The sequence below is a fragment of the Schistocerca cancellata genome, chromosome 4 (genome assembly GCF_023864275.1).
Source record: "Schistocerca cancellata isolate TAMUIC-IGC-003103 chromosome 4, iqSchCanc2.1, whole genome shotgun sequence".
Taxonomy (NCBI): Eukaryota; Metazoa; Arthropoda; class Insecta; order Orthoptera; family Acrididae; genus Schistocerca; species Schistocerca cancellata.
In genome coordinates, this window is record NC_064629.1 from 779,127,597 (window position 1) to 779,155,121 (window position 27,525).

At 36.7% G+C, this 27,525-nt stretch overlaps 1 protein-coding gene across 2 annotated transcripts in view; it reads left to right on the forward strand.

Annotated features, from left to right (window-relative positions):
- Positions 1-27,525, forward strand: part of LOC126184627 (exocyst complex component 1) — a 254,800-nt gene that overhangs the window by 173,066 nt on the left and 54,209 nt on the right. For both annotated transcript variants that reach the window (XM_049927094.1, XM_049927095.1), the window contains 2 exons: positions 14,159-14,405; positions 20,990-21,252. In XM_049927094.1, the coding sequence (XP_049783051.1) occupies positions 14,159-14,405; positions 20,990-21,252 (510 nt within the window). The remainder of the gene's footprint in view (positions 1-14,158; positions 14,406-20,989; positions 21,253-27,525) is intronic.

The following is a 27,525-nucleotide window of genomic DNA, read 5'->3' on the forward strand; positions in this document are numbered from 1 at the left end:
ATGTATCCTTTTTTTTTCACAACAGCACACAATAGCAATCATTATCATTCTGGAAAATTGGTGAGCGTTTCTTGCAGTGAAGATACAATCAGAGAGACTTTTATTTCTACCAATCATCATTAACTTGTTTCATGGGTGTGGCTTTTTTACTCCAACTGCAGTATACATGTGCTATGAAGTTGTATTTAATAGTAGTTTGTAAAAAAAAAAAATAGATTTCAAGTCAAAACTGAATTGTTGCAGTCCATATAAAGTATGAAAACATGCTAGAGTATAGAAGACTTTGAGGAATGTTCCTGAGTGGGTTATAAAAACAAGTGTCTTAATGTATTACTGGGTAGAAATAGAAAGCAAATATCACAGAACCTATCAACCCCTACAGGTGTTGCCTCATCTGTGCTGGGTACCTCCAGACAAGATGTTAAGTAAAAATGAAATAGCATCAGATCTGGCACTGGAATGTATAAATACTAGGCTTCGGTATTTAGGTAAATCTCCTGTGAAGAAAAAAAGGCATCAGCATGAGAAAATGTAACCAAAGCAAAAACTGAGAAAGGTTGGCTCAGTGGCACAACTGGGAAAAGAAGAGTGTGAAAAAAATGGAGGAAGGGAAATCATAACCCAGTTGGAAGATAAGTTTCACAATACAGACTGTATGTGTGTCAAAATACAAATTTTGAAAGTACTTCCAAAGAGCTGAAGTATAATTTTCTGCTTCAGCTTACATGGTACAAAGAGCAAAGCAATTAGTTGCAGAACACAGTATATTAGTGACACTAAATACAAAGACACTGTGTGAAAGAAACCATTCAACATGTATGTGATTTTTACTGTGATGATAACATGAGCCATGTGATGCCAGGACAAAAAGCCATGTCTGTAAAAGAAAATGGAATTAGTGTACATAAGCATAAGCTGCTAGTATTATACAATCTTAAGGAATTGTATGACTCTCAAAAATACATACCCAGGCGTAAATATTGGTTTCTGAAAATTGTGTGAGCTGTGGCCAAAGCACTGTGTTCTTGCCTGCGCCAGTGGGAACCTTGCCGTACTTATCTAATTGAAGGACGTAAATTGAAATCTAACAGTGTGAAGAACACACATTACTATCATAAAAGCACTGTGTAGCATTTGTTACATGCAGTGCTCCACTTCCATCATATTTCTTAGGTGAATGTCCTTATTGTCCAAGTTTGACAAGACTGATTATCTTCCTGAACTGTTTGGAATGAACTGCACTGACAAAATTACATGTAAGTGTGGGCTAACAACAGGCAGTGTAGTTTTACAGACTGTAACAAACTCAATAGACAATTTCATTGAAGTGTTTGCATCAAGTTTACAAAAGTTCCTACCACACTCATCATCCAGCAGCAGGTCACATATCTTTAAATTAAATAAAGAACAACTCAAAGTAAATGAATATCCCATTGTTTGTGATTTTGCAGAGAATTTCTCCTTCACTATTCAGGATGAAGTATAGGGATTTCACTGGAATAATTCACAGCTTACAACTCACCCATTTGTAGCTTACTTATAAGACACAAATGCTAACAAAATATACCATGTGTCATATGCTGAAATACCTGACTGCCTTCAACATGATACTGTGTTTATGTATTCTTTCCAGCACAATTTGATCAATTTCTTAAAATGTCACTTTCCAACTCATAAGCACACAGATGGAAGTGCTGCACAATACAAAAACAGAAGGACTTTAATGAAACTGTCCTACCATCAGAAAGATTTTAACGCTACATCAGAATGGCATTTTTTGCTACAGCATGTGGTAAAGGACTTGATAGGGTTGCAGGGATGCTAAAGAAGTGAGTTAAGCTTGCCATCCTCAAGCAACCTCATGAAATTTTGACATTGCGACATTTGGTTCAGTGGTGCAAAGGAAATATTCTTTCATATGTTTTGAACTATATGCCGGCTTCCTTGTGTGATTTTCTATTTTTTTAAATATTTTTTTTATTTATGAATTTGGCTAACTATGGACCGCATACAATTTAAGACATATGGTGTTTCTTTTTCTTACTTTTTTCCCAGTACTTCTTCATTTTCTCTCCACACACTCATCTCTGATCACTTGTCCACTCTCTCTCCTTGGTCAAGGTTTTGGCTTATCTTCTTTGTAGCTTGCACTTTCTATCAGTAGCCTGAAGCGATTCCTGTCATGTATTATTTCTTCTGTAATGCCTATTTTGTTTACATCTTTCTTCAATGCTTCTATACTTCCTACAGTTTTCTTCAGTTTATTAACATAATTAAAAATTTGCTTTGTAACCCATGTTTCTTCCATTCTTTTTAAATGTCCATACAATTTTAGCATCGAGCGAGGTGGCGCAGTGGTTAGCACACTGGACTCGCATTCGGGAGGGTGACGGTTCAATCCCGCGTCTGGCCATCCCGATTTAGGTTTTCCGTGATTTCCCTAAATCGCTCCAGGCAAATGCCGGGATGGTTCCTTTGAAAGGGCACGGCCGACTTCCTTCCCCGTCCTTCCCTAACCCAATGAGATCGATGACCTCGCAGTTTGGTCTCTTCTCCCAAACAACCCAACCCAACTCCCCCCCACAATTTTAGCCATCTCTTCCTCATTGTATCTGTAATGCTTTTTCTGTATTTCTATACAAATATTCATTTCTCCTTTTAATCCAGATATTTTCATTGTTTTTCTCAGGACCTAGAATTTTTCTTAATATTTTCCTCTTTTTTTTTCTAGTTCCCTTAGTTTGCCTTTCTTATTCCATGTTAGGCACTCTGATCCACCTGATATTTGTGTCCTAATAACTGAATTATAATGTCTAATCTTCGCTTAGATGGACACTGATTTCTTATTGTAGTAGTTTTGTGTTAATTTGTATGCAAATTCTAGCTTCTTTATTCTTTCCTTTTTGTTGTGTTATACAGCATGTTGGCTCGGATCCATTCACTGTGGTATTTAAATTTATCGACTCTTTTAATTTTTCCATACTTTGTTTTCATAAATTTTTCTCTATTGTGTTTGTGTTCTATACACTCAGTTTTTTCATAAGATATTTGTAGCCCAGCCTTTTTAGCAATCTTGTGTAATAGATCAAGCATAACATTTGTGTCTGTTCAGTTTTCAGTTGTCGGTGCTATATCATCTGCAAAGGCTAAACATGTTACTTCAGATTTGTTTTTTCCTCGACCCATGTTTACACCTTTTGTGTGTATGTTTTATAATGTATTTTCCCAAAACCAGGTTAAAGAGAATCGGTGACAGTATATCTCCTTGTTGAAGTCCTGTTTTGATTTTGAATAGTTCAGAAATTTTGCCGTGAAACTGAATCCTTAAGTCACTACTGTGTTTTTATTTTGTATAGCTCTCTCTCTCAAAATCATTTTTAAATTAAGAATCTCTTCTGCACATGATATACCTTTCCTAAATCCTGCTTGGTACTTTCCTATGTTAGAACGTACTTGTTCCTCTATTCTATTTAGAAGTGCTTTAGACAATTATGTTACTGGTAACAAGGAGATGCCCCTCTAATTGTTGGTGTTTGTTTTATCTCCTTTTTTGTGGACAGGCTGGATCAGTGCTTTTTTTTCCAGCCACTAGGTAAGATTCATTTTGTCCAAATGTATTTAGTTACATTGTGAATTTTCTGCCATGTGGATAAGCCCCCTACTTTGCACATTTCTGCTATTATCCCATCCTCTCCTGGTGCCTTGTTATTCTTCAGCAACTTGATAATCTTTTCTACTTCTTCCCTTGTAGGTGGCTCCAATGGTGGATTTTCATGTTGTGGTTTTTGAAACTAAAATCTGTCAATAGGCTCTTCACAATTTAATAGATTTTCAAAATATTCAGCTAAAAGTTGGCAGTTCTCTTTATTGCTTAAAACCATGTTTCCATTTTTATCTTTAAAATGCGAACATAGTGACTGGAGTCCTGTTAAAACCTCTTTGTAAGTCTTATAGGAGTCCCTAATGTTGTTCCTTTTAGAGTGTATATCCATTTTTTCTAGTCTGTCTTTGTCATATTTTCTTTTTACTGATCTGATGATATTTGCTGTTTTTTCCTTTCATCTTTAAACTCTTCCCAATATTCACATTTCTTATTACTGTTCCGTTTTTTCCATACCTTTAGTTGATTGTCAATTGCTTCATCACATAACTCATTCCACCATCTGGGTCGTGGTATTCTTCATGGTTATCCCATTTCTTTAACTGACCCTGTCTTTGTTTCTTTAATTTTTTCCCAATCTCCCATTTTTCACGTGTGTAATGTATCACAGAATTTATCCCGATTTTGGTCAGGAATTTACGGTTTGCTCTTGGAAACTAACATTTTTTTTTTTTTTTTTTTTTTTTTTTTTAGGAAAAGGTTTATTCGATTGAAACTTGGTCTTTATTTCTGTTAGATAATGATCTGAGTCTATGTTTAGGGCCATCCTCACTGTGGCATCCAAGATTTCTTTCTGGTTATGAGTAGTTATTGCCACATGGTCTATTTGATAATCACCTTGATTTGGATTAGGTGATACCCATATTTTGTTCTTTTTTGCAATTTTTTCCTGAAAAATGTTGTCATTAATTTTACGTTAAATTGTTTACAAAAGTCAATGAGCCTTTCCCCATTTCTGTTTGTTCTTGCTTGTGCTGAGTAGTCTCCAACAAACGATTTAAATTTTTTTTCTTTACCAACTTGTGCATCAAAATCTCCCACTAAAATTTTGATACATTCTTTTGGTAGTTCATATGTTTTGTATTCTAGCATTTCCCAAAAATCTTCCACATGTTCACTGTTCATTCTACTATGTTGATTTACAGGTGAATATGCATTTATAATGGTATAACATGTATTGCCTGACTTAAGTCAGAAATGAAATTCATTCTGATGGTGAGCTAAAGTTAGTTATTGATTCAGTAAGTTGCTGTTTGAACATAAATACTGTCCCTACATATTCATATTATTGGAATTTGTAATGACTGGTTTTCCTTTGTAAATTCTGTATCCACCTGACTCAATTAAATGTTCATCCAGATACCTTGTTTCTTGAAGTGCTAATATAAGTATGTTATGTTTATTGAGGGTGTCAGGTATTTTAGTTTTCCAACTTTCATTAGTGTGTTGATGTTCAGAGTGCCCAGTATGTGTTTTTTTGTTGGGTCTTATCTTTGAAGAAGTTCTAGGAAGTTCTGACTCTTCCTTATGTGATGTTCTAGGCTCTCCACAATCCAAAGGCCTAGTTGCACCGCCATGACTAGTGATGGAAGATTGGTTACTTCCTGGAATAGTTTTCCTTTTGAAATTTTTTACCATCATGCCTTAGATTAAAGTTTAGTTTGAGGAAAGATGGGTGAACCTTTCCATGATTAACATTCAAGTATTTAACTTAGAATTATAAATGAGGCCATCACTAACATGTGGTAGAGGCACCTTTTGTAGCCACTCACTGTGGGAACAAACACTGTAGTCTTGTGCTTTTATGTAAAAGCCTGCCTCTTTTGCCAGTTCTGCCGTTCCGATAATTTTCCTCTCTACCTTCGTTGCCATTGAAGTCTTCACTGTCATCATGGCAAGGAATGCTTACAAGGTGCTGTCACATGGGTCAAGTGAACCAAAGTTTTTTTTAACAATGTGTTACTCCTCCTCCTCCTCCTCCTCCTCCTCCTCCTCTCCTTTTTCATCAGGGCTTGGAACTGGCTTTGTTGGAGTTTTCATTTTGTAATACTTATTAACTAAGCATTAGTGAAAACATCGACTTAATCTGCTACTTTCTTCACCAAAGGCATAAACCTCTGCAAATTGGTAGTTTTCCATCTCTCATCTGGATCATTGCATGCACCAAATTTGAAAGAAATCTGGGATAATCAGGTTGAAAACATTTATCTGTGCTGAATTGATATGGAATCACCCACAGGGAAAGCAGTAAACATATGCTAAATCACAGTGATCATGACAGACAGTCATTGAAGAGGACTGTAACAAAATATAAGAGGACAACAGCTGCAAAAGTCACTGGAGAACTGAATGTCACACTCACAAACCCTGACAGTGCTAAAACAACATGAAAGGAGCTCCATATGCAGGGAACTGCAGGGTAAGCTGGAATTCCAAAACCACTCATCAGTGATGCAAATTTTTGTAACAGGAAAATGTGGTGTGGACCTCATAAAACCTGAGCTATGGAGCAATGGAAGAAAGACATTTGGTAGGATGAATCTTGTTTCACATTGTTTCCAACTTCTGACGTAGTTTACATTCCAAGAGTGAAACATGGTGTGGGTTCGATGATGATGCTTTGGGCAGCCATACTGTAATATTCGATGGGTTCCATAGTTGTCCAGCAAGGTTGTGTTAGTGCTAAGGATTATATGAGCATTTTGACTGATCAGCTCCATCCCATGATACAGTGTTTGTTTCCCAATGATGACGATGTGTTCCAAGATGACATGTCCCCTTTTCACAGAGCTCGCATTTTCCAGGATTTGTTTTCTGAGCACAAAGACAAATTGTCGCATCTCCCCTGGCCACCATAATTATCAGATTTCCTTAGTGAGTCTTTGTGATTTGCTTTAGAGAGAGTGTTTTGCAATTGCTATCCATCTCCATCATTGTTACCTGAACTTGGCACTATTTTGCATGAATAATGGTGTAAGATTCTCTTGAAAACCATTCAAGAACTGTATTTATCTATTCTGAGGTGAATGGAAATGGTCTTGAATGCCAGTGAGTTTCTTACGCCATATTAGGCATGGTAATGTATTGTATTTCTACGATTTTGTCCAATCCCTGTATATCTTTTTATTGGTTTGATAAGCTGCTCACCCACACCTCAAGCAACATGGCTACTGTGAGAAAAAAATTGAATGTTTCCACTGTTTTCTACAGAGTATTATTTTAATTAAATTGTCAGTTTATAGTATCATTATTTCTAGTTAAAACTGGAAAATAATTGCTGAGTTCCATGAGACATTAGCTCTAACATTCTTCCTTCATATCATAGTGCATTGATACAGCTCTGTATAGGTCATTTCCTTCTGACCCATAGCTTTCTACTGCAGCAATAGGACACTTATTCATGGTTCTTGTGGCATTCTTATTTCAGTGTACAACACCACAGCATTGTGTTGCGTTGTGACCAGAGAACAACTGTAAATTTGATTGCGCGCTTGTGCTGTACTTCAGCAAATGATGAGGTGGGTCGTGGGTGATTTTAACATGCTGTGTTGTGTATTGTGTGGACTAAAACTTACTGAGTGACGTGACAAAGTGGTTAGGACACTGAAATTGCATTTGGGAGGACGACAGTTGAAATCCACTTTTGACTATCCAGAGTTAGGTTTTCCATGAATTTCCCAGGAAAATGTTGGGAAGATTCCTGTGAAAGGGCATGGACAATTTCCTTTCTTATTCTTCAAACATTCCAAACTTGTGCTCCATCTGACTTCGATGTTGATGGGACATTATATGCTAATCTTCTTTTCTTCCTTCGAACTACAGCTTCAAAATTTAGGTTGGAGATTTTTGTGTGTTGCAGAGTTCTGTTGGTACTTCTACTTAAGTATTTTATACTACTATCTAACACCCTGTCCTTGTATTTTACTGTTAAGTCTTAAGTACTTGTTTTTATCAAGTGTGAGTTTGAGAGAGAGAGAGAGACAGAGAGAGAGAGAGAGAGAGAACTGTAATTTAGGCTACGTGCTACAATGGAAATATTTAATTTATATCCTTTTTAGCCATGTTGATGTCATAACTACTTCAGCATGGACACTGAACACCAAGATGGCCAGCACACTAAATCATCATTACAAAACTCCAGTTGAAGTGGGAACATACAGGAGAAATTTATGGAGAAAATGCCATGAAGAGAAGTAATGTAGTGTTGACAAAAACAGCTTTCTTCCTGCATACTTTCTACACATGTTGCCAGAGTACATTAAGGCTACAGTTATCCTCTTAAGAGTGAGAGCTTATATACCAAATCCAATGTATTTCTTCAGCTGCCAAATGTATGGTCCCACAACTCGTGCATATTTGAGAAGCCAATTCCTGAAGTTAATTCTTCAACACAAACTGATTCTGTAGGTGTTCACATGAACATTTAGAGGTAATTATGTACTTCAAGAGTGCTGTTGTTAAATTTCCATCTTTATGTTCTAAATGATCAATATCTAATGTTATTAGCTCCCATAAGACTACAGAGTAAATAAGAAAAGTATGTGATGTATATGTAATTACCTATGTACCATTTCTTCCAAAAAAGTAAACATCAAGGACAGATGGATTCAGAATACTGTCCAGCCATCCTCATTTCACTTGAAACTTTCTGGCAGATTAATGCATTGTGCTAGACCAGGACTGGGGCTAAAAACTGGAATGTTTGTCTTTCACAGGCAAATTTTCTATTGATTGAACTATACAAGCATGGTTTAAAAGCTGTGTTCATAGCTTTATGTATGCCAGTACCACTCTTCTACTCTCCAATTCTCTAGGCTTTACCTAAGTCATTTATCATCAGTATCCTTTATTCCAGGAGTGCTGCTCCTGAAAGGTATGCAGGAGAACATCTGTATAGTTTGGAAAATAGAAGGAAGTTAATGGTGGAAGTAAAGCTGTGACATACAACTGTGGATTGTGTATTGTACCATGATAATTATGTTGGTAGAGCATTTTCCCATGAAAGGTGTGGCAATATATGTCATACTTGCAAAATACTGACACAAATTACTTACAGAAGAATGAAAAACTAGTATAAGCTTACCTCGAAGAAGAGCAGTTTGGGTTCTGGAGAAATTTGGAACTTTGGAGGCAAGAACTGAGATGATCCACACATGAAAGACCAACTTCTGATACTAACAAACTGATAACAGTAACCTTCGTATATACAAAAGAGAAAAAAACCCATGATGTCCTTTTGTTTCTCCACCTACCATCTTTGCCTCACCATTACAGCAAACAAAAAAGGTCAAACATGATAGAATACACAACTCACACCTGAGTATTACGGATTTTAATGTGTCGCTGGGAGAGACATTTTAAACCATTGAACACACTGTCCTTATGGAAGGAGGAACTGAGTGGCTAAAGGTGAAGTTTCTACCATCCCTTTTAGATACACACCTCACAGCTGCATGGGCACTGTTTATTTTCCTCAGAATGAACCTCTCAATTGTAAGTCTTGCAAGGAATTCATGAGTAACCTTCCCTCTCAAATCATAGTTTTCCTCTTTAGTAGATATCGGTGAATAAAGTGTGCAGTGGGACTCTCATTCAACCAGGATCAGTGTCTGAGATACTGAAAAGTAGTTACTGTCAGAATCTGTAGTTGTCCTGGTCATCAGGAAAGCAATGTGCTGCAACAGGTCCTTCAATGGCATTCACCTATTTTTGGCTTTCACAGGCTTTGTTCAGTTGTGATATTCTCACATGGCCTCACCTTCCAGACAGGACAGCCCCTAGTGCACAGATGAGTCAAAACATTATGACCACTGCCCACCATGATGTTGAATTCCCCTGGTGGCTGTGCAGGCACATGACAGGGTAACGAAAGTATGTAAGCAGAGCAGACATGGACAGGGGATCACCCTAGCTAAGATATGGGCCACAGATGGGGAATTCATTGAGATAAGTGACTCTGACAAAGAGCAGATTATTATTATGCAGAGCCTGTGAATAAGTATATCAAAAATGGTGAAGCTGGTTGAATGCTTGTGTGCTACTATTGTAAGCATCTACAGAAAGGAGGAGGAGGACAGTGAAACTATCACTAGGCACTAAATGGTTGGAAGTCCACTATTCTTCACAGAACATGGGGGTCGGAGGCTTGTCTGCTCTGTAAAGTAGGATGGATAGTGACCTGTGGCATCTCTGCCGAAAGATCACAATTTTTGTGCACGCACAAGTATTTTGGAGCACACCGTTCATCGCCTATCGTTGAATATGGAGCTGTGCAGCAGACCACCCCTCATGTTCTTATGTTGACCCAGTGACAACATCATTTATGACTACAGCGGGCACAGGACCATCGGGTTTCAACCATGGATCAGTGGAAATGTGTCGGCTCTTTGGGTGAATCACACTTTTGCTACACTAGATCGAAGGTCGTCTCCACGGATGCCGTCATCGATTTGAATGGCAACTTGAAGCGTGCAGTGCCCCATGGACGCAGGCTGGTGGGAGCAGTATTTTGCTATGGGAGACATTCTTCTGCACTTTCGTGGGACCTGTGGGAGTAATTGATGGCACGCTGACAGCTGCGAACCACCTGCATCTTCCTCGATGGCACTGTCATCTTTCAGCAGTATAATTGTCCATGTCTCAAGGCCAGAACTGAGCAACAGTGGTTTGAGGAGCATTATAGTGAACTCATGTTGATGTCTTGGTGACCGAATTCAACTGATTAAATCCTATGGAACCCATCTTGGTCGCTGTCAGGTGCCATCACCACGTATGCAAATCAGTGGCCCGTTATTTAAATGATTTTCATGACCTGTGCGAAGATATCTAACGCCTCATACCTCCACAAAGCTACCAACAAACTGTCAGATCTGTGATACCCAGAACCAGTGATTTATTTCATTACAAAGATTGACAAATGAACTATTAAGCAGGTAGTCAAAATGTTTTGGCTCATCAGTGTAGGTAGATAATTTTATGGATTCCCTGCAAGACAAATAGGATGTGATAGCACCTATCAGAATTTGAACAGCAAGGTTAAGTGCAGGATTTCAAGTAATCTTAGAATGCCCTTTATTTTTTAGTGGAAATGTGAATGCATGTCAGCAGTTACAATCAGATTGGCAATGTTACATAAGTTTAAGTACAGTCAATCTACAGAATGCCTCACACCATACAGATCCATAAGAAGTGGGATTTATAGCATTACTAATGAGGAGATCATAGCTTGAATGCTTGAGTAATATTTATCATTCCACACCAGTTTCAAGAGTGAGAGTTAATCAGAAGGTTCTCTGAAAACAAAAAAGTGCTATTAGTGAATGTTAGTAAAGAAAACAGACGCTGTCACTACTGTACTCAGAGAGGTAACCGAGTCAATGATGCAGTACTTATACAATGTATTGTCCACAGACAGGCAGTATCAGGTTTTTTGTTCTCAGAGATAGATAACTGATTGAGGACTGATGAGTTTTGAATCTGACAATCTATTTAATAAATTTTCCATGATTTTTCTTGCCCAGTTTTTGCGAAGAGGATATTACGCCTCATACCTTGAAAGTGTGAAAGAACTGCACTCCATAAAGCAGAAATAGTAGCATCCCTCAGATTGACTATGTAGGAAAGACCCTAAAGTGATTGACCAACAGCTCTTTTACATTGATCTGAAAAACCCACAGTCTTCTATTTTTTCTAGACTTAGTTAAATTGGTATCACTGCACACAAAATAAACCTAGCAGATTAGGTCAGTGGTTAAGGTACTGAAATCTCATTTGGGAGCATTACTATTTAAATCCTTGTCAAGCCATCCAATTTATGTTATATGGTGATTGTCTATATCTCTAGCAAATGCCAAAATGGTTCAAAGATGCAACCAATTTTCTTGTCCACCCATAAACCTAGCCATGCTTGCTCTCTATCTGTAATGATTTTGTCATCAACAGGATGTTAAATCTTTCCTCACACACTTTAACCTGAAATGATCCAGGGGACTTTCCTACTCAAGCAAAACCTTATTAGATTATTTTTCTGCTGAGAAGAAGCCAACAATATCACTTAGTGGCAAATAATCATGTGACTTTTACACCAAAAAAAAGGTTTTCTATAACATGTCCAAATTATTATTCCGTGGAGAACAGTGATTGGCTATGGAGATTTTGTAGATTTTTCATGTGTGTTCCCATCCTATAGTAGCACAAATATTGATTATCAGTTATATCTAAAGATTGAGGCTGGTATTATAACAAGTTATAATTTTTCTGTTGAAGATCTGTATGTGTAATTTTAATAACATTAATCATTGAAATAAAGCTTTTAATTTGCTTGAATTGCTTCCAAAAGGAACCACCATTAATTTCGGAAACTGACTAGAATTTCTGATCCTCGTCTTTCATGATCAACTGACATAGGCTTCTAACGAAGAAGACATAAATGCACACTGCTTGGAGACCAGAACTATTGTCAAATGCTTTAGTGACAGGATGTGGGGTGAATGCTGGTCCTGTGCTAAAAGACCTTTATATATTATGAGCTTGGGTGTGGCTTACTGTATGTGGATGATATTGCATTTTTAATGTGGCAGAAACTTTGTAGCACTGTCCACAAAAAAGTCAACGGATTTGCTACACAGATATGAAAATGGCGTTCAGTGTTATAAAATCAGAATAAACATATTGATAATTTTTCTGATTGAAGCAAGGTTCCATGCACAGGCTCATGAATATGCTTACAGAATTGCTGGTGCAATTAGATATGTGTGTAAGTTGTGAGAGAGACTGGAGGACGTGTAAAACATGACTCGCGATGTTTCAGACCAAAAGAAAATGGTTCTGAAGAAAACCTTCGTTGTTCCAGAGCAACAGAAAAAGATTTGAAGGAAAAATAGCAGCCTAGGATGTTCTGGATTAACAAAAAAATATTCAGTGGCAAAATAGTGACTTCTGATGTGCAAACAGTGCAGAAATTATGTCTGACGGGATAACAGCGGGAACCGCAAAATTGTCCGGAAACAGCTGAATGCTCACATTTGCGTCACTGTCAGCTTGAGAATTAATTACATATCTAATAATACGTATGTAATCATAATGTCCAATAAAGCACTTTTTGCAAATATAATCAACAAACCTGTATAAACTTTAACATATTTGCTTCTCTCTATGGCACACAAAGTGTATTAGAACACACAGTGTCAATATCCATCTGGTGTCTTTAGTGTAAGTACTGCCTCATCTGTTTCCTGATTGCTTCCCATGAGAGCACTATAGATAACCTGATGGAGCACACTAGTCAGAAGCTTCAGTTCACTCATCAGCTAACCCTCTATGGACAGAATTGTTAACCAATGAAGACATAATATTTTAAGTGCTATATTTGTGTTACTTAAGGTTCACAATAAAGAAGTTCGATAAAAATACATATTAGTCATCTTTAAAGCATATATTTTGTAGCATTAAATATCTGGTACAGTAGGAATTTGAGAGTCCAGATGAATTAAACATTGGTTTCTTTGTGGAAGTCCGGAAAACAGGTCACTGTTTTGTCAGTATAAAAATGAACTTTACACTTCTCGCAGACAATACATGGCCTTTCCTTGAAATTTGGCCCTGCCCTTGCGGTTTTACATTTTGCTTCTGCTTCTCTGCTCAGGCACAACTGGCCAGTTACCAGCATTGTCCTGGCAGACAACTTGGCTCTGGAAGTTACACGAGTAGGCCACCAGTGGGTGTTCTTGATTAATACTAACACATAAACAAGTCTAAATAATACAGATTAAACCCAGAGATAACCTTGCCATTTTCATTACGGTTTGGTGTACCACCCCTATTCACTGGTGCATAATTGTCCTCAGTATCAATGGACAAGCCACTCGGGCAATTACCGGGTGCTTATAATTAAAGTCCAGCCACTCACAGAGGTCCAGTGCAGGCTGTAATTATCATATGGCAGCGAAACTTGGCAGATATTGTAACCCATTAATCCAGAACTGATTTACGCTGGCAAAAAAATTAGTTCCAATTTTGGCAATCAGATGCAAATCTGACACTTTTCCATATGTAATGGATTAGGAATGGGACATGGAAAAAAAAGATCAAACAGATGAGAAAGGGGTATTGTAGATTTTATTGTTAATTGCTGCTTACACAATTTGATCGATATGGGCATTGGAGATGTCGATGATGTGCTGTACAGTGCCAGCTTTGCACCTTGTTGCCAAAATAAGAACTAATTTTTTTCCAGGGTAAGTCAGTTCCACATTAACATATCTATCCAGTTTTGCTGTCACTGGACCTCCATAGGAAACACACATTCTTGGGATAATTTCTAACATAGTAAAAAAATTAGAGATATAAACTAAAGTTCAAATTATTCAAGTATGTACTTCATAACATTTTTTGGAGCATATATGTAGATATTGTTTAATTATCATTTTAAATTTTGATTGACTTTTTGATACTCTGTGTTCTTAACAGGTAAACTAACAGGATTTTTTTTCTTGCCAGGGTAATGATATTGGTCAAACACTGAGTTTTCATGCAAATGAATTGTTATTGCCAAAACACAATTCAGTTCATCGAGAGCTTGAAGTATATACAGAATTAATGCACTGGTGCAAAGCCATGGACCGTAAAGCTTATTTAGCTTTAAGCAAAGTTTATACAAATTCCCTTAGCAAATTGTATGAAAGAGATATTAAACAATTTTTTGAAGAGGCAAAACAACAGATATCTGGAATGAGGGAACGAAAAGGTAATAGTGCTTTTGAGGGTACAGAATCACTCTCATATTATATTTTCTGTGTGGTTAACTTGATTCAGATGAGTAATTTATTTTCAGATGACTTGTTAAATTTTTCGTTATAATTAATATGGAACAGTTTTTCTTGTGTACTCTTTGGTCATTATGAAAATAATGACATTAAATTTGAATTGAAAGAGATTAGATTTTCAAGGTCATTCTAAATAAGTCTTTAGACAATGAATAAATTTCTTTGTGAACTCCAAGAATAATAGCAATATTTGTCATTGTCACAGATAAAAGGAAATAAAATTTCTGTTATATCTTTAATATGATTTGCATGTCATGCACAAAAAATATTCTATTCAGTTGCTACTTTTCCATGAGTAGCAGAAAGTTCAGTGAAAGTCTGAGTGATTGGGATGAATATTATTGTCTTAATCCATCAATTAATTGTGAACATTTCACTTTTGCACCCATGGCATAAGTGCTATGAAATGGCAGCTTATAATTAAAATTTATCATGAGGTGAAAATTTTGTGTTCAAATATTGCAAATTAATATAAATATTAACAGCAGCAGAATAGCTAATTCTGGTGCTGAAAAAAAACATTTTTCAAAGGAGCTGGTGGATGGTTTTTTGTAGGTACAAGAAAGACAAATTACAGCTTAGAGATTAACATATATTGAGGTGACTTTTTCTTTTCGTAACACTTTGAGACAACATTTTTGAGTAAACAGTCAAATGTAGTTCTATCATGCCAATAAAGGGATTGCAAGTTGCTAGTAATTTAAAAGTAATCCTTTTTTAAAATTTTCAAGCCGATAATGTTTTAGTTCTACATTCATGATGCAATCAGGACTAGATTTTCAGGAGAGTAGTGCATGAAAACTACATGACATACAGAAAACAAATGCGTATCATTGGGCATATTATCTCTCGAAGTTTCTAATTCACATTACAGGTGTTCAATATGGGCACCATTTATGATACAGAAAATATCAGTGTATCCATGCAATTAACTGAAGTCACGGACATGAAATCAGCAACGGCCTGGTTTTTAAATCTGTTCACTGGGTTGCTTATCTGCAGCCAGAAACTGATTTGATGTGATAATACATAGCAGATGATTTGTTTATATGTTCTGACATGCCTGTTTCCTAGTGCAATTATGCGCATATTACTGATCAGAACTTGAAGAGATGCACTATACACTGATATGTGTAGTTTTCTTGTAGTCATCTTCTTATACCGTAGAGGCATTTATGAGTGACCCTGTGTTTCAGTGGGAAAATGAAAAGGAGTATGCAAGCCCTCTTTGTAGCGTTTTGGGTGCCTCAGTTTCCCTAGTCTCCATGTTCAAATGGAATATCACTCATTGAGCAGCTTGCATGTACTTGGTTGTCAATTTGTTTGATAGTCCTCTAATAACCACTGTTGATGTTTTATGGACTCCCATACAAACTGTGTCAGGATTCATTCCTCATGAATGTATCCAAGCTCTCTTTTTTCACTCCATGCCAGAACATGTACAGGCTCTGATTGCTGGAAATGTGTGCTTCAGATGAAACTTAATTCTCTAATTTTATCCATTTCAATGCAGATAGTTTGCTGGGCCCACAACAGAAAACTATTGAAATGTAGATATTTATTTCTTCACAACAGCTATGCTATTCATTCTTTTCTTAGAGCACAACAGGTTTCAACTTATATAATTTCATTTTCAGGTGCACTCTTTGGACATACTCTTCTTGCTTTTAATAGTTTCCACAATGAAATATTGTCTCAAAATATGGTAGAAAACCCAAAGAGATTCTGGTCATATGTAAAGTACACCAGTGGCAAAAAAAGTCAATACTGTCACTGTGTGATAGCGATAGAAATGTTACTGATAAGGGTGCAACTAAAGGGGAGTTACTAAATACAGTTTTCCATAATTCCTTCATGAAAAAAGACAAAGTAAATATTCCAGAATTTGAAACCAGAACAGCTGTTAGCCTGAGTGCCATAAAAGTAGATATCTTAGGTGAGGTGTTGCGAAACAACTCAAATCACTTAAAGGCAAGTCTTCCGGTCCAGATGGTGTACCAATCAGGTTCATTTCAGAGTACGCAGACACAATAGCACCTTTCTTAGCAATCATATACAACTACTCACTTGACGAAAGGTCTGTTCCTAAAGACAGGAAAGTAGCATAGGTCACACCAATATTCAAGAAAAGAAATAGGAGTAACCCATTGAATTACAGACCCGTATCACTGACCTCAATTTGCAGTGGGATTTTGGAGCATATACTGTACTCTAACATTATGAATCACCTTGAAGAAAATGACTTATTGATACATAACCAACACGGATTCAGAGAATATCGTTCACTAATATGATACGCGTGTTGGGGTGGCAGTCACTGAAACAAAGGCAGTTTTCTTTTTGGTGAGATTTATTTATGAAACTTCAATCACCAACTTCCAAATGCGAAAATATTTTGTTGACATCCACCTATGTAAGGAGAAATGATCATCATAATAAAATAAGAGACATCAGAGCTTGAATGGAAAGATTTAGGTGGAATGGTAGAGAAGTGGTATGAAAAGGGTTCGATGAACCCTCTGCCAGGCACTTAAGTGTGAATTGCAGAGTAACCATATAGATGTAGATGTAGACTACAGTAAACATATGACGGTATGCACTTGAAAATCAAATTGTGTACTTCAAAACTGATAGTTCTGCAAGAAAATAGCAAATATAAGGTGTCATAAATTAAAAAATCCTTTGTATTCCTAAATTCTCAATGCCTGACATTTACAGTTTTGTAAACTTGGTTTGTGAATTATTATATATCTAACCGGCAGTATTAAGGTCATTTGAGTCACATATAACCTTCCAGGTGTTTCAATTTTTACATGTGGTAGTGTATTTGTGTTGCACCATTGCACAGAAGCCATTGTAACTGTAAGGGTCTATTTTACCCTCTTCTTGTCATCTGTTCGAAGTGGGGTGCTTTCAGATTGAAGACAGTGCTGCCAAAGCAGAATTACTAAACGCAGCCTTCCGAAATGCCTTCACAAAAGAAGACTAAGTAAATATTCTAGAATTTGTATCAAGAACAGCTGCCACATGAGTAACATAGAAGTAAATATCCTTGTAGTAATGAAGTAACTTAAATCACTTAATAAAAGCCAGTCTTCTAGTCCATACTGAGCACCAATTAGGTTCATTTCAGAATAAGCGGATGCAATAGCTCCATACTTAACAATCGTATACAACCATTCGCTCGACGAAAGATCCGTACCCAAAGACTGGAAAGTTGCACAGGTCACACCAGTATTCAAGAAAGGTAATAGGAGCAATCCACTAAATTACAGGCCCATATTGTTAACGTCGATATGCAGCATGATTTTAAAACATATATTGTGTTCGAACATTATGAATTAATCTTGAAGAAAACGGTCTATTGACACACAGTCAACATGGGTTTAGAAAACATCGTTCCTGTGAAACACAACTAGCTCTTTATTCACATGAAGTGTTGAGTGCTATTGACAAGGGATTTCAAACTGATTCCGTATTTCTGGATTTTGAGAAGGCTTTTGACGCTGTACCACACAAGTGGATTGTGGTGAAATTGCGTGCTTATGGAATGTTGTCTCAGTTGTGTGAGTGGATTTGTGATTTTCTGTCAGAAAGGTCACAGTTTGAGGTAATTGATGGAAAGTCATCGAGTAAAACAGAAGTGATTTCTGGCGTTCCCCAAGGTAATGTCATAAGCCTTTTGCTGTTCCTTGTCTATATAAACGATTTGGGAGACAATATGTGCAGCCCTCTTAGGTTGTTTGCAGATGACGCTGTTGTTTATCAACAAATAAAGTCATTAGAAGATCAAAACATATTGCAAAATGATTTAGAAAAGATATCTGTATGGTGCAAAAATTGGAAATTGATCCTAAATAATGAAAAGTGTGAAGTCATCCACATGAGTGCTAAACGAAATCCATTAAACTTCGGTTACACAATAAATCGATCAAATCTAAAGGTCATAAATTCAACTAAATACCTAGGAATTACAATTATGAACACCTTAAATTGGAAGGTATGCATAGAAAATGTTGTGGGAAAAGGCTAACCGAAGACTGTGTTGTATTGGCAGGACACTTAGAAAATGTAACAGATCTACCAAGGAGACTGCCTACACTATGCTTGTCCATCCTCTTTTAGAATACTGCTCCATGGTGTGAGAATCCTTATCAAATAGGATTGACGGAATACATTTAAAAAGTTCAAAGAAGGGCAGCACATTTTGTATTTTTGCAAAATACGGGAGAGAGTGTCACTGAAATGATACAGGATTTGGTCTGGACATTACCAAAAGGAGAGGCATTTTTCGTTGTGGCAAAATCTTCTCACAAAATTCCACTCACCAGCTTTCTCTTCTGAATGCGAAAATATTTTGTTGACACCAACCTCCGTAGGGAGAAATGATCACCATGATAAAAAAAAAGGGAAATCAGGGCTCGTACGAAAAGATATAGGTGTTCGGTCTTTCCGCACGCTATACGATATTCGATCAATAGAGAATTGTGAAGGTTGGCCAATGAACCCTCTGCCAGGCACTCAAATGTGATTTGTAGAGTATGCACGTAGATGTAGATGTAGGAGGCTAGCTGAGTAGACTACGAATTGCTTCTGGCAGATATCTTCTTTCATACACCCTATAGATGCTTCAGCCTCTTATGTGTTGAACAAAACCAGTGAGACAGGCAGGTCAGGTTGCAATGATTTTTCGGCTTCTCACTATTGCACACTAAAGACTGTTTCCTCCAGAGAACCCATTCACCCGCTCATCTAAATATATTATATACAAAAATATCAGAAATGGCTGAGATGTAGTTCTCTGAAGATGTGTATAACTGTTATCCTTAAATTTTACTAGTTTATGAGGATTTGTCCTAAAGCTAATGAAGTTTTCAGCCTTGGTGATGGGCCTGTTGATGACGCAATGCATCTACTATTTGACGACTTGTACCTTTACTCTTAAATTATTTAAAGCTTGTAAATATGGTCCTTCAAATAACCTAGAACTTAGACACACCTACATGGTAGTATGTAGGAAACATTCCCACACTGTTGAAAATAGTTACACATCATGTCATGGATTGTGTGAAGCAGTAAAATTTGGGGGTGGGGGGCTAATATTGTTCCATGAATGCTTGGCCAATGCCCTAAGTCCACAAGATTGGTTGCAAATTGGTTCAGGGTGCACAATAGTCACTCAGTGACATTTGTGTGCTTAGTGACATTGAGGGCAGATGACCTGGGGGATCACACAAGTACCGCCATATCTGTGGAGAGTTCCTCAAGCTATTCTGACACAGTCTGGAAGAGATGGGATGGTGCAGTGTTGTGATAAAGGTTCAAGTGGGTGAGTAATTGGATGGGAGATACAGGACCTTAAGTTTCTGTATGTTTTGTCACCAAGAGATGATTGCTGACGTACCACTGCCCCCACATAAGGATACCTCCACCATCTGCTTGAAAATGCACTATTAACAAGAAGGTGTTCAATGTGTGTGTCCCCTGGCATCATCGTGTACCAACACACAATGTAACTCATAACTCCAGATGAATGCCCTTCATATTTTGAGTGTCCAGTGATGGTGGTTCTGTCCCCATGCTAATTTGTGGACTCTAACATGTGGTTAGCAGATGTTGTTCTGCATGGGGTTGCTGCTCACACATATAGCCATTTTACTCAGTTGTCAGTGATCATTGTGGATATTTGAGAATGAAGCCACCTAGACTGTAGGTTTTTTTGGCATTCATTTTCTTGCAGTTGTCACTGAAATTTGTTCTAGAAGTTCTAAGCTTTTATCTGATGATGGCAGTAGCCTACACATCATAATAAATGAAAGTATATTAAGTGATGTAGAAGACTTCTAAAAAAAAGGTATTAAGCCTGTAATGAGATGTGCAGTTGTTACTGGTTATTTGGTTGGTACAGTACTGTTACAGAGGTATTTGGTAAACTTCAGTAGATGAATAGAGCTGAACAGCAAGTTTAGGGACATTTTTGTGGTTTAGATTGTTTCTACACAAAACATTCTTAAAAACTTCTAGAGCATGTACAGAAATATGAAGGCAGTGAGCCTTTCTATGTGACACATATGTATGGAACAGAAAGGAGTGTAATGAATACTCATTTGAAGCTACTGTTCACATACTTCTGTGGTGACTTGTGAAGTACAGGTGTGGAAATAAGGGCTTTGTTCCAATCTCCAACACCACTCTTATTTGGCAATAATTGCTTAGCAATAATTGGTTGTTTGAAAGTAATTTTTCTAATGCCATTCCACATGTAAGTATGCGTAACAGTATGAAATGTGACAGTGAAGCATATAAGGCCTTGTAATGGCTGTTCTACCAGGATGAATGAAACTAAATTTCATCCTCTGCAAAGCATCAATGTGATATTTAGAAGGAGAGTCACTGTCATCCATCAGTGGATGGAAAAATTTGCCCAAGGATCAAATACAAGTATACCTCCTATTACTTCAGTAATAAATAAATGCAGTATTTATGTTAGATATTTTTGTTTCAGGTAAGGGCAGTGGATCGAATCAAGACATCACAGGGAAGTTGAAACAGCAAGCTCAAAGTTTTGGGCCAGGGAAAACATCAGCCCCAGTTGGACTGCTTGGAATGGAACGTGACCAGTGGTGTATAGAGATAGATCAGGCTGAACGCCAGCGGTTTGATGAAGTACTTGAGAAAGTTTTGGCACAGTTGGAACCTGTTTGTCTTGAAGAGCAAAATTTCTGCGTCAGCTTCTTTCAGTTGGATGTGTTGAGCCCATCTACTAAGGTACATGATTTTTAAATGTGAATTGAGAAGTGGAGTAGAGAGTTATTATAAAATTATTATTGTACAATTATTTGTATGTTCTTATTCAGGCTAAAACCAATGTTCAATGATTTAATGTCGAATGAAATTAAGCTTAATGAGAAGCTGAGATAGGTGGGTACTAGAGATGTTAAAGCATCACAAGATTCTCATAAAAGTACAATGAACAATAATGTTAGTATGTCATAAGATTCTCATAAAAGCACAGTGAAAAATAATGTTTTTATATTGCATCAGAATATCAGGGGATGAAAAAACAAACTGGATGAGCTTCTTGTTTATTTAGAAGATTTAGAAACTGGGTACATCGATGTGCTACACCTGTCTGAACATAATATAATCACAGATATGGAAAAGGTAAATGTAGGTGGATGTAAGCTTTCAGCACATGTAAGTGGAGAAACTATGGAGAGAGGAAGAGTTGCCATATATGTTAAAATTTATCATAGTGTGAAAAATTTAAAAACTAAGAAAATTTGTGTAGAGCAACATATAGAAGCGTGTGCATGTGAGCTTAAACCAAATAATGGTACTTTTATGTTGTAGTTGTATATCGGTCCCCATAAGGAGATTTTCAGCTATTTTTGAAAAACTTTGATTCTGTGGTGTGCTGTCTATCAGACAGAAGGAAGCAGATTATTGTTTGTGGAGATTTCAGTGGAGATTTTCTGAAAGAGTCCAATAGAAAGCTTGACCTTGAAGTATTGCTTGGTTCGTTTAATTTGATGTCAGTTATTGATTTTCCTACTTGGGTGGTACAGGGGAGCAGCACACTGATAGATAATTTTTTATAGATCAAGATAAATTTAGTAAAATACAAACTTTTTCTTTTAAGAATCATCTATCTGATCATGATGCATAGCTAGTTATGGTATATGACATAGCTCCATACAGTAATGTAAAACAGTCCTCCAAAAGTAGTGTGTTCAGTTAACAATTTTACAATTGCAAATTTTAGGGAAAGCTTGCAACAGTTAGACTGGGATGAGGTGTACAGGGAACCTGATGCTAATTTAAAATTTAACCTATTTCAAGATACCTTTGTGAGTATATTTGGCAACAGTTTCCTTAAGAAAACAGTGAAACATAATTGTAATAAACCCTCTAAAAAGCAATGGCTTACTAAAAGGATAAAAATATCTTTTACATAGAAAAGGGAAATGAATCTTACAGCTAGGAGGAGTAATTATCCAGAAACAGTCAAACATTATAAAAACTAGTGCACTGTATTAAGAAAAGTTATTAAAAAGTCCAGAAGTGTGTACATTATGCCTGTGATTAGCACCTCTGATAACAAAATTAAAACAATTTGGAATATTGTTAAAAGAAAAGCAGTGCAACTGAGAGCATGGGAAGACTGTATGTCTATCATTTTCAATTAGAAGTTTGTTGATAGAGAGTCAGAAGTAGAAAAAATTTTCAATAATCATTTTTTAAGTGTTGTAGAGAAAATAGGATCCAGCTATTCATTAGAAAATGCGAGGCTGTGTATGGAAGAGGCAATACCTATGCAATTTGATACAATTGAAATTCAACCTACCTCTCCTACTGAAATTAGTAAAATATTAAAGTCACTCAAAAGTAAAAGCTCACATGGAATAGATGTCATTTCCAACAGAGTACTAAAAGCTTCCTCCCAACAGATGAGTAGGAGTCTCAGCCACATATGTATTAGCTCACTGAAAAAGGGTATTTTTGCAGATAGAATGAAATATGCTATTTTTAAACCATAGCATCAAAAAGGGGATAGGTCTGATGCTAACAACTACCACCAATCTCACTTCTGACAACTTTATTCAAAAAACTTGAAAAAGGAATGTATTCAAGAATAGCTTCACATATTTGTAAAAATGAAGTACTAACAAAATGTCAGTTTGATTTTGTGAAAGGCTTTTCAACAGATATACTGTGTTTGCTTTCACTGATCAAATATTATATGCTGTGAGTAACCAAAGCTCACTCATTGGAATATTTTGAGATCCCTCAAAGGCTTTTGACTGTGTCAGTCATGGAATTCTTCTAGATAATATTAAGTACTGTTGTGTGAGTGGGACATTGCACAAATAGTTTAATTAATATTTAACTGGAAGAATACAGAAGATTGAAATTAACAGTACAGATAGTCCGCAAAAATCAGCAGAGACCTCTAACAGGGGATACATAAAGAATGGTGTTCCACAGCGTTCATGGGTCCCTTATCGATCTTAATGTACAGGGTGTACATAAAGTCCAGGAACACTTTCAATTATTTATTGCACAAGAACCAAACATTGTACAGATATCATACATACGTCATTCTGAATAGAAACCCCAGATATTTTACAGAAGTAACTGCTACCAGTGTTTGTTCCGCTATCATATAATCATACAATAAAGGATCCTTCTTTCCATGTATTCGCAATACATTACATTTGTCTATGTTAAGGGTCAGTTGCCACTCCCTGCACCACGTGCCTATCCGCTGCAGATCTTCCTGCATTTTGCTGCAATTTTCTAATGCTGCGACTTCTCTGTATACTACAGCATCATCCGCGAAAAGCCGCATGGAACTTCCGACACTATCTACTAGGTCATTTATATATATTGTGAAAAGCAATGGTCCCATGACACTCCCCTGTGGCACGCCAGAGGTAACTTTGACGTCTGTAGATGTCTCTCCATTGAGAACAACATGCTGTGTTTTGTTTGCTAAAAACTCTTCAATCCAGCCACACAGCTGATCTGATATTCCGTAGACTCTTACTTTGTTTATCAGGTGACAGTGTGGAACTGTATCGAACGCCTTCCAGAAGTCAAGGAAAATGGCATCTACCTGGGAGTCTGTATCTAATATTTTCTGGGTCTCATGAGCAAATAAAGCGAGTTGGGTCTCACACGATCGCTGTTTCCGGAATCCGTGTTGATTCCTACAGAGTAGATTCTGGGTTTCCAGAAATGACATGATACGTGAGCAAAAAACATGTTCTAAAATTCTACAACAGATCGATGTCAGAGATATAGGCTTGTAGTTTTGCGCATCTGCTCAACAACCCTTCTTGAAAACTGGAACTACCTGCACTCTTTTCCAATCATTTGGAACTTTCCGTTCCTCTAGAGACTTGTGGTACACGGCTGTTAGAATGGGGGGCAAGTTCTTTCGCGTACTCTGTGTAGAATCGAATTGGTCTCCCATCAGGTCCAGTGGACTTTCCTCTGTTGAGTGATTTCAGTTGCTTTTCTATTCCTTGGACACTTATTTCGATGTCAGCCATTTTTTCATTCGTGCGAGGATTCAGAGAAAGAACTGCAGTGTGGTCTTCCTCTGTGAAACAGCTTTGGAAAAAGGTGTTTAGTATGTCACCCTTACGCGTGTCATCCTCTGTTTCAATGCCATTATCATCCCAGACATCCCAGAGTGTCTGGATATGCTGTTTTGATCCACTTACTGATTTAACGTAAGACCAGAACTTCCTAGGATTTTCTGTCAAGTCGGTATATAGAATTTTACTTTCAAATTCACTGAACGCTTCACACGTAGCCCTCCTTATGCTAACTTTGACATCGTTTAGCTTCTGTTTGTGTGAGAGGTTTTGGCTGTGATTAAATTTACAGTGAAACTCTCTTTGCTTTCGCACTAGTTTCCTAACTTTGTTGTTGAACCACGGTGGGTTTTTCCCATCCGTCACAGCTTTACTCGGCACGTACCTGTCTAAAATGCATTTTATGATTGCCTTGAACTTTTTGCATAAACACTTAACATTGTCAGTGTCAGAACAGAAATTTTCATTTTGATCTATAGGTAGTCTGAAATCTGCCTCCTATTACTTTTGCTAAACAGATAAACCTTCCTCCCTTTTTTTATATTCCTATTTACTTCCATATTCAGGGATGCTGCAACGGCATTAAGATCACTGATTCCTTGTTCTGCACTTACAGAGTCGAAAAGTTCGGGTCTGTTTGTTACCAGTAAATCCAAGATGTTATCTCCATGAATCGAATGGATTCTCACTAAATTTTGAGAAAATGCAGTATATACAATTCTGTACAGTAAATGGCATAACACCACTGATAAATATAGACTTTGAACAGAAGTCTGTTACTAAGGCTGAATATTCAAAATTTCTGGGTGTGTGCATTGATGAGAAATTGAATTGGAAGAAACACATTGATGATCTGCTGAAACGGTTAGGTTGAGCTACTTATGTTATAAGGTTATAGCAAATTTTGGTAAATTAGCCTGTTACACCTATTTTCCTTCACTGCTTTCATATAGCATCATGTTTTGGGGTAACTCATCACTAAGAGAAAAAATATTCATGGCACGAAAGCGTGTAATCAGAATAATAGTTGGAGCCCACTAAAGATCACTTTGCAGACATTTATTTTAGAAACTCGGGATATTCACAGTCCCTTCACAATAAATACATTCACTTATGAAATTTGTTATTAATAACCCATCCCAATTCAAAAATAATAGCAAAGTGCATAACTACAACACTAGAAGAAAGGATGATCTTCACTATTCTGGGTTAAATCTGACTTTGGCACAGGAACTGGTGAATTATGCTGCCACAAAAATCTTTGGTCATTTGACAAATAGCATTAAAAGTCTGACAGATAGCAAACCAACATTTAAAAACAAATTTAAAGAATTTCGGGATCACAACTCCTCCTACTCAATAGATGAATGTTTAGTAACTATAGTTTCTACTTTGTATATAAACAAGATGCATATTTTGAAGTTTGGTCTGAAATGCAAAGAAATTAAAACCTTAAAAATCTGCTGTGTAATATTTTCAATACTAGTGTATATGTTTTGTTTTTAACTCACTGGGTAAGCTGTTGAATTATCCAACTGTTGTATATGAAACACTTTCCTGATACAATACTGTTATATACAGAGACATGTGGATATTGCTGATGTTTCTTGTATTGTGGCTATGGATATGTTTATTTTGTTGTAAATATCCAGTGCTGTTTAAAAGATACTAATTGCCAAACAGAATACACTCATATATGTAACGGCTGCTAATGTGGTGTACACTCACTCTTTGAGATATTCAGACGTGTTTTGCTCACTATTTAAAGAGTGCATGTTGTAATACTTCCTGTCTCTTATAATCATTTCCTCAAGATAGGGCCAAGGCAACTGAAGTTTCATGTTGTATGACCTGCTCTTCATAAGCATATACAAGTACTACTAATAACTGTAGTTGTTAATAAAAATAAAATATACATGCTGTAGTTGATTCATTGGGCTACCAGAAAACAAACTCACTCTTGTTAGGTTCATTTCATTTCATTTAGTTGATCCATTTGATTCATTACATATTGAAGTAGTATGGAATATAGGACAAGTCAAATTTGAGAAAAGAAGAAGTGGGCAGGAGAGAGAGAATTCAGTTTACAAATTGCAAGTAATACAAACAACACAGTTTGGAAATTACATGTTCAGTTTACAAGGCTGCTTTTTATAATTTAAAAATTCTTTTACTGAGTAAAGCACAGTTCCATCAGAAATGACTTAAGGTTAAATATAAGTGTATTTTAATGTTGCCGCAGTTTTAACTATGTTTCTTGTGTTGTGACTGTGGATATGCTTATTTTGTTGTAAATATCCAGTGCTGTTTAAAAGATACTCATTTCCAAACAGAATACACTCATATATGTAACTGCATGGATGGGTCATTATTTTCATTTGTATGAAGTGTGGTCTACGTGTTTTTTTTTTTTTTTTTTTTTTTTTTTTTTTTTTTTTTTTTTCCTCTCTCTCTTCTCATTTGGCATGTAACAATTGCATGTCTTTGTTTCAACTCCTTTTTGTGTTATTAATTTTTTTCAAGGCCATTCAAATGTAGGGGACTGATGACCTCAGATGTTAACTCCCATAATGCTTAGAGCCATTCAGATGTAGAATGCGGGTAGTATTGCCATTCTACTGCAAATATGCCTGTTATTCAGTACGCATTTGTAAATGCGTGCATTATAAAACGTATAGTAGGTTTTAAAGTGTAAAATTAACACTTATTTTAAGGGTATATAAGAGGGTAATATATATTAAGGTTTATGTCAGTGCAGAGGAAACTGAAACTAGTAAACCTGAGTTGTGTTTCAGTGTACTATGCTTGATGCATTTACTTTCATGATTTAGAGTTTCTCAGAAGGTGGATGTAAACCTTTTTTCAGTATGCTCAGGTAACTAAATTCAGGACACGGAATATTCCAAACCTTTTATGATGATTAAAAAGCCCTTAT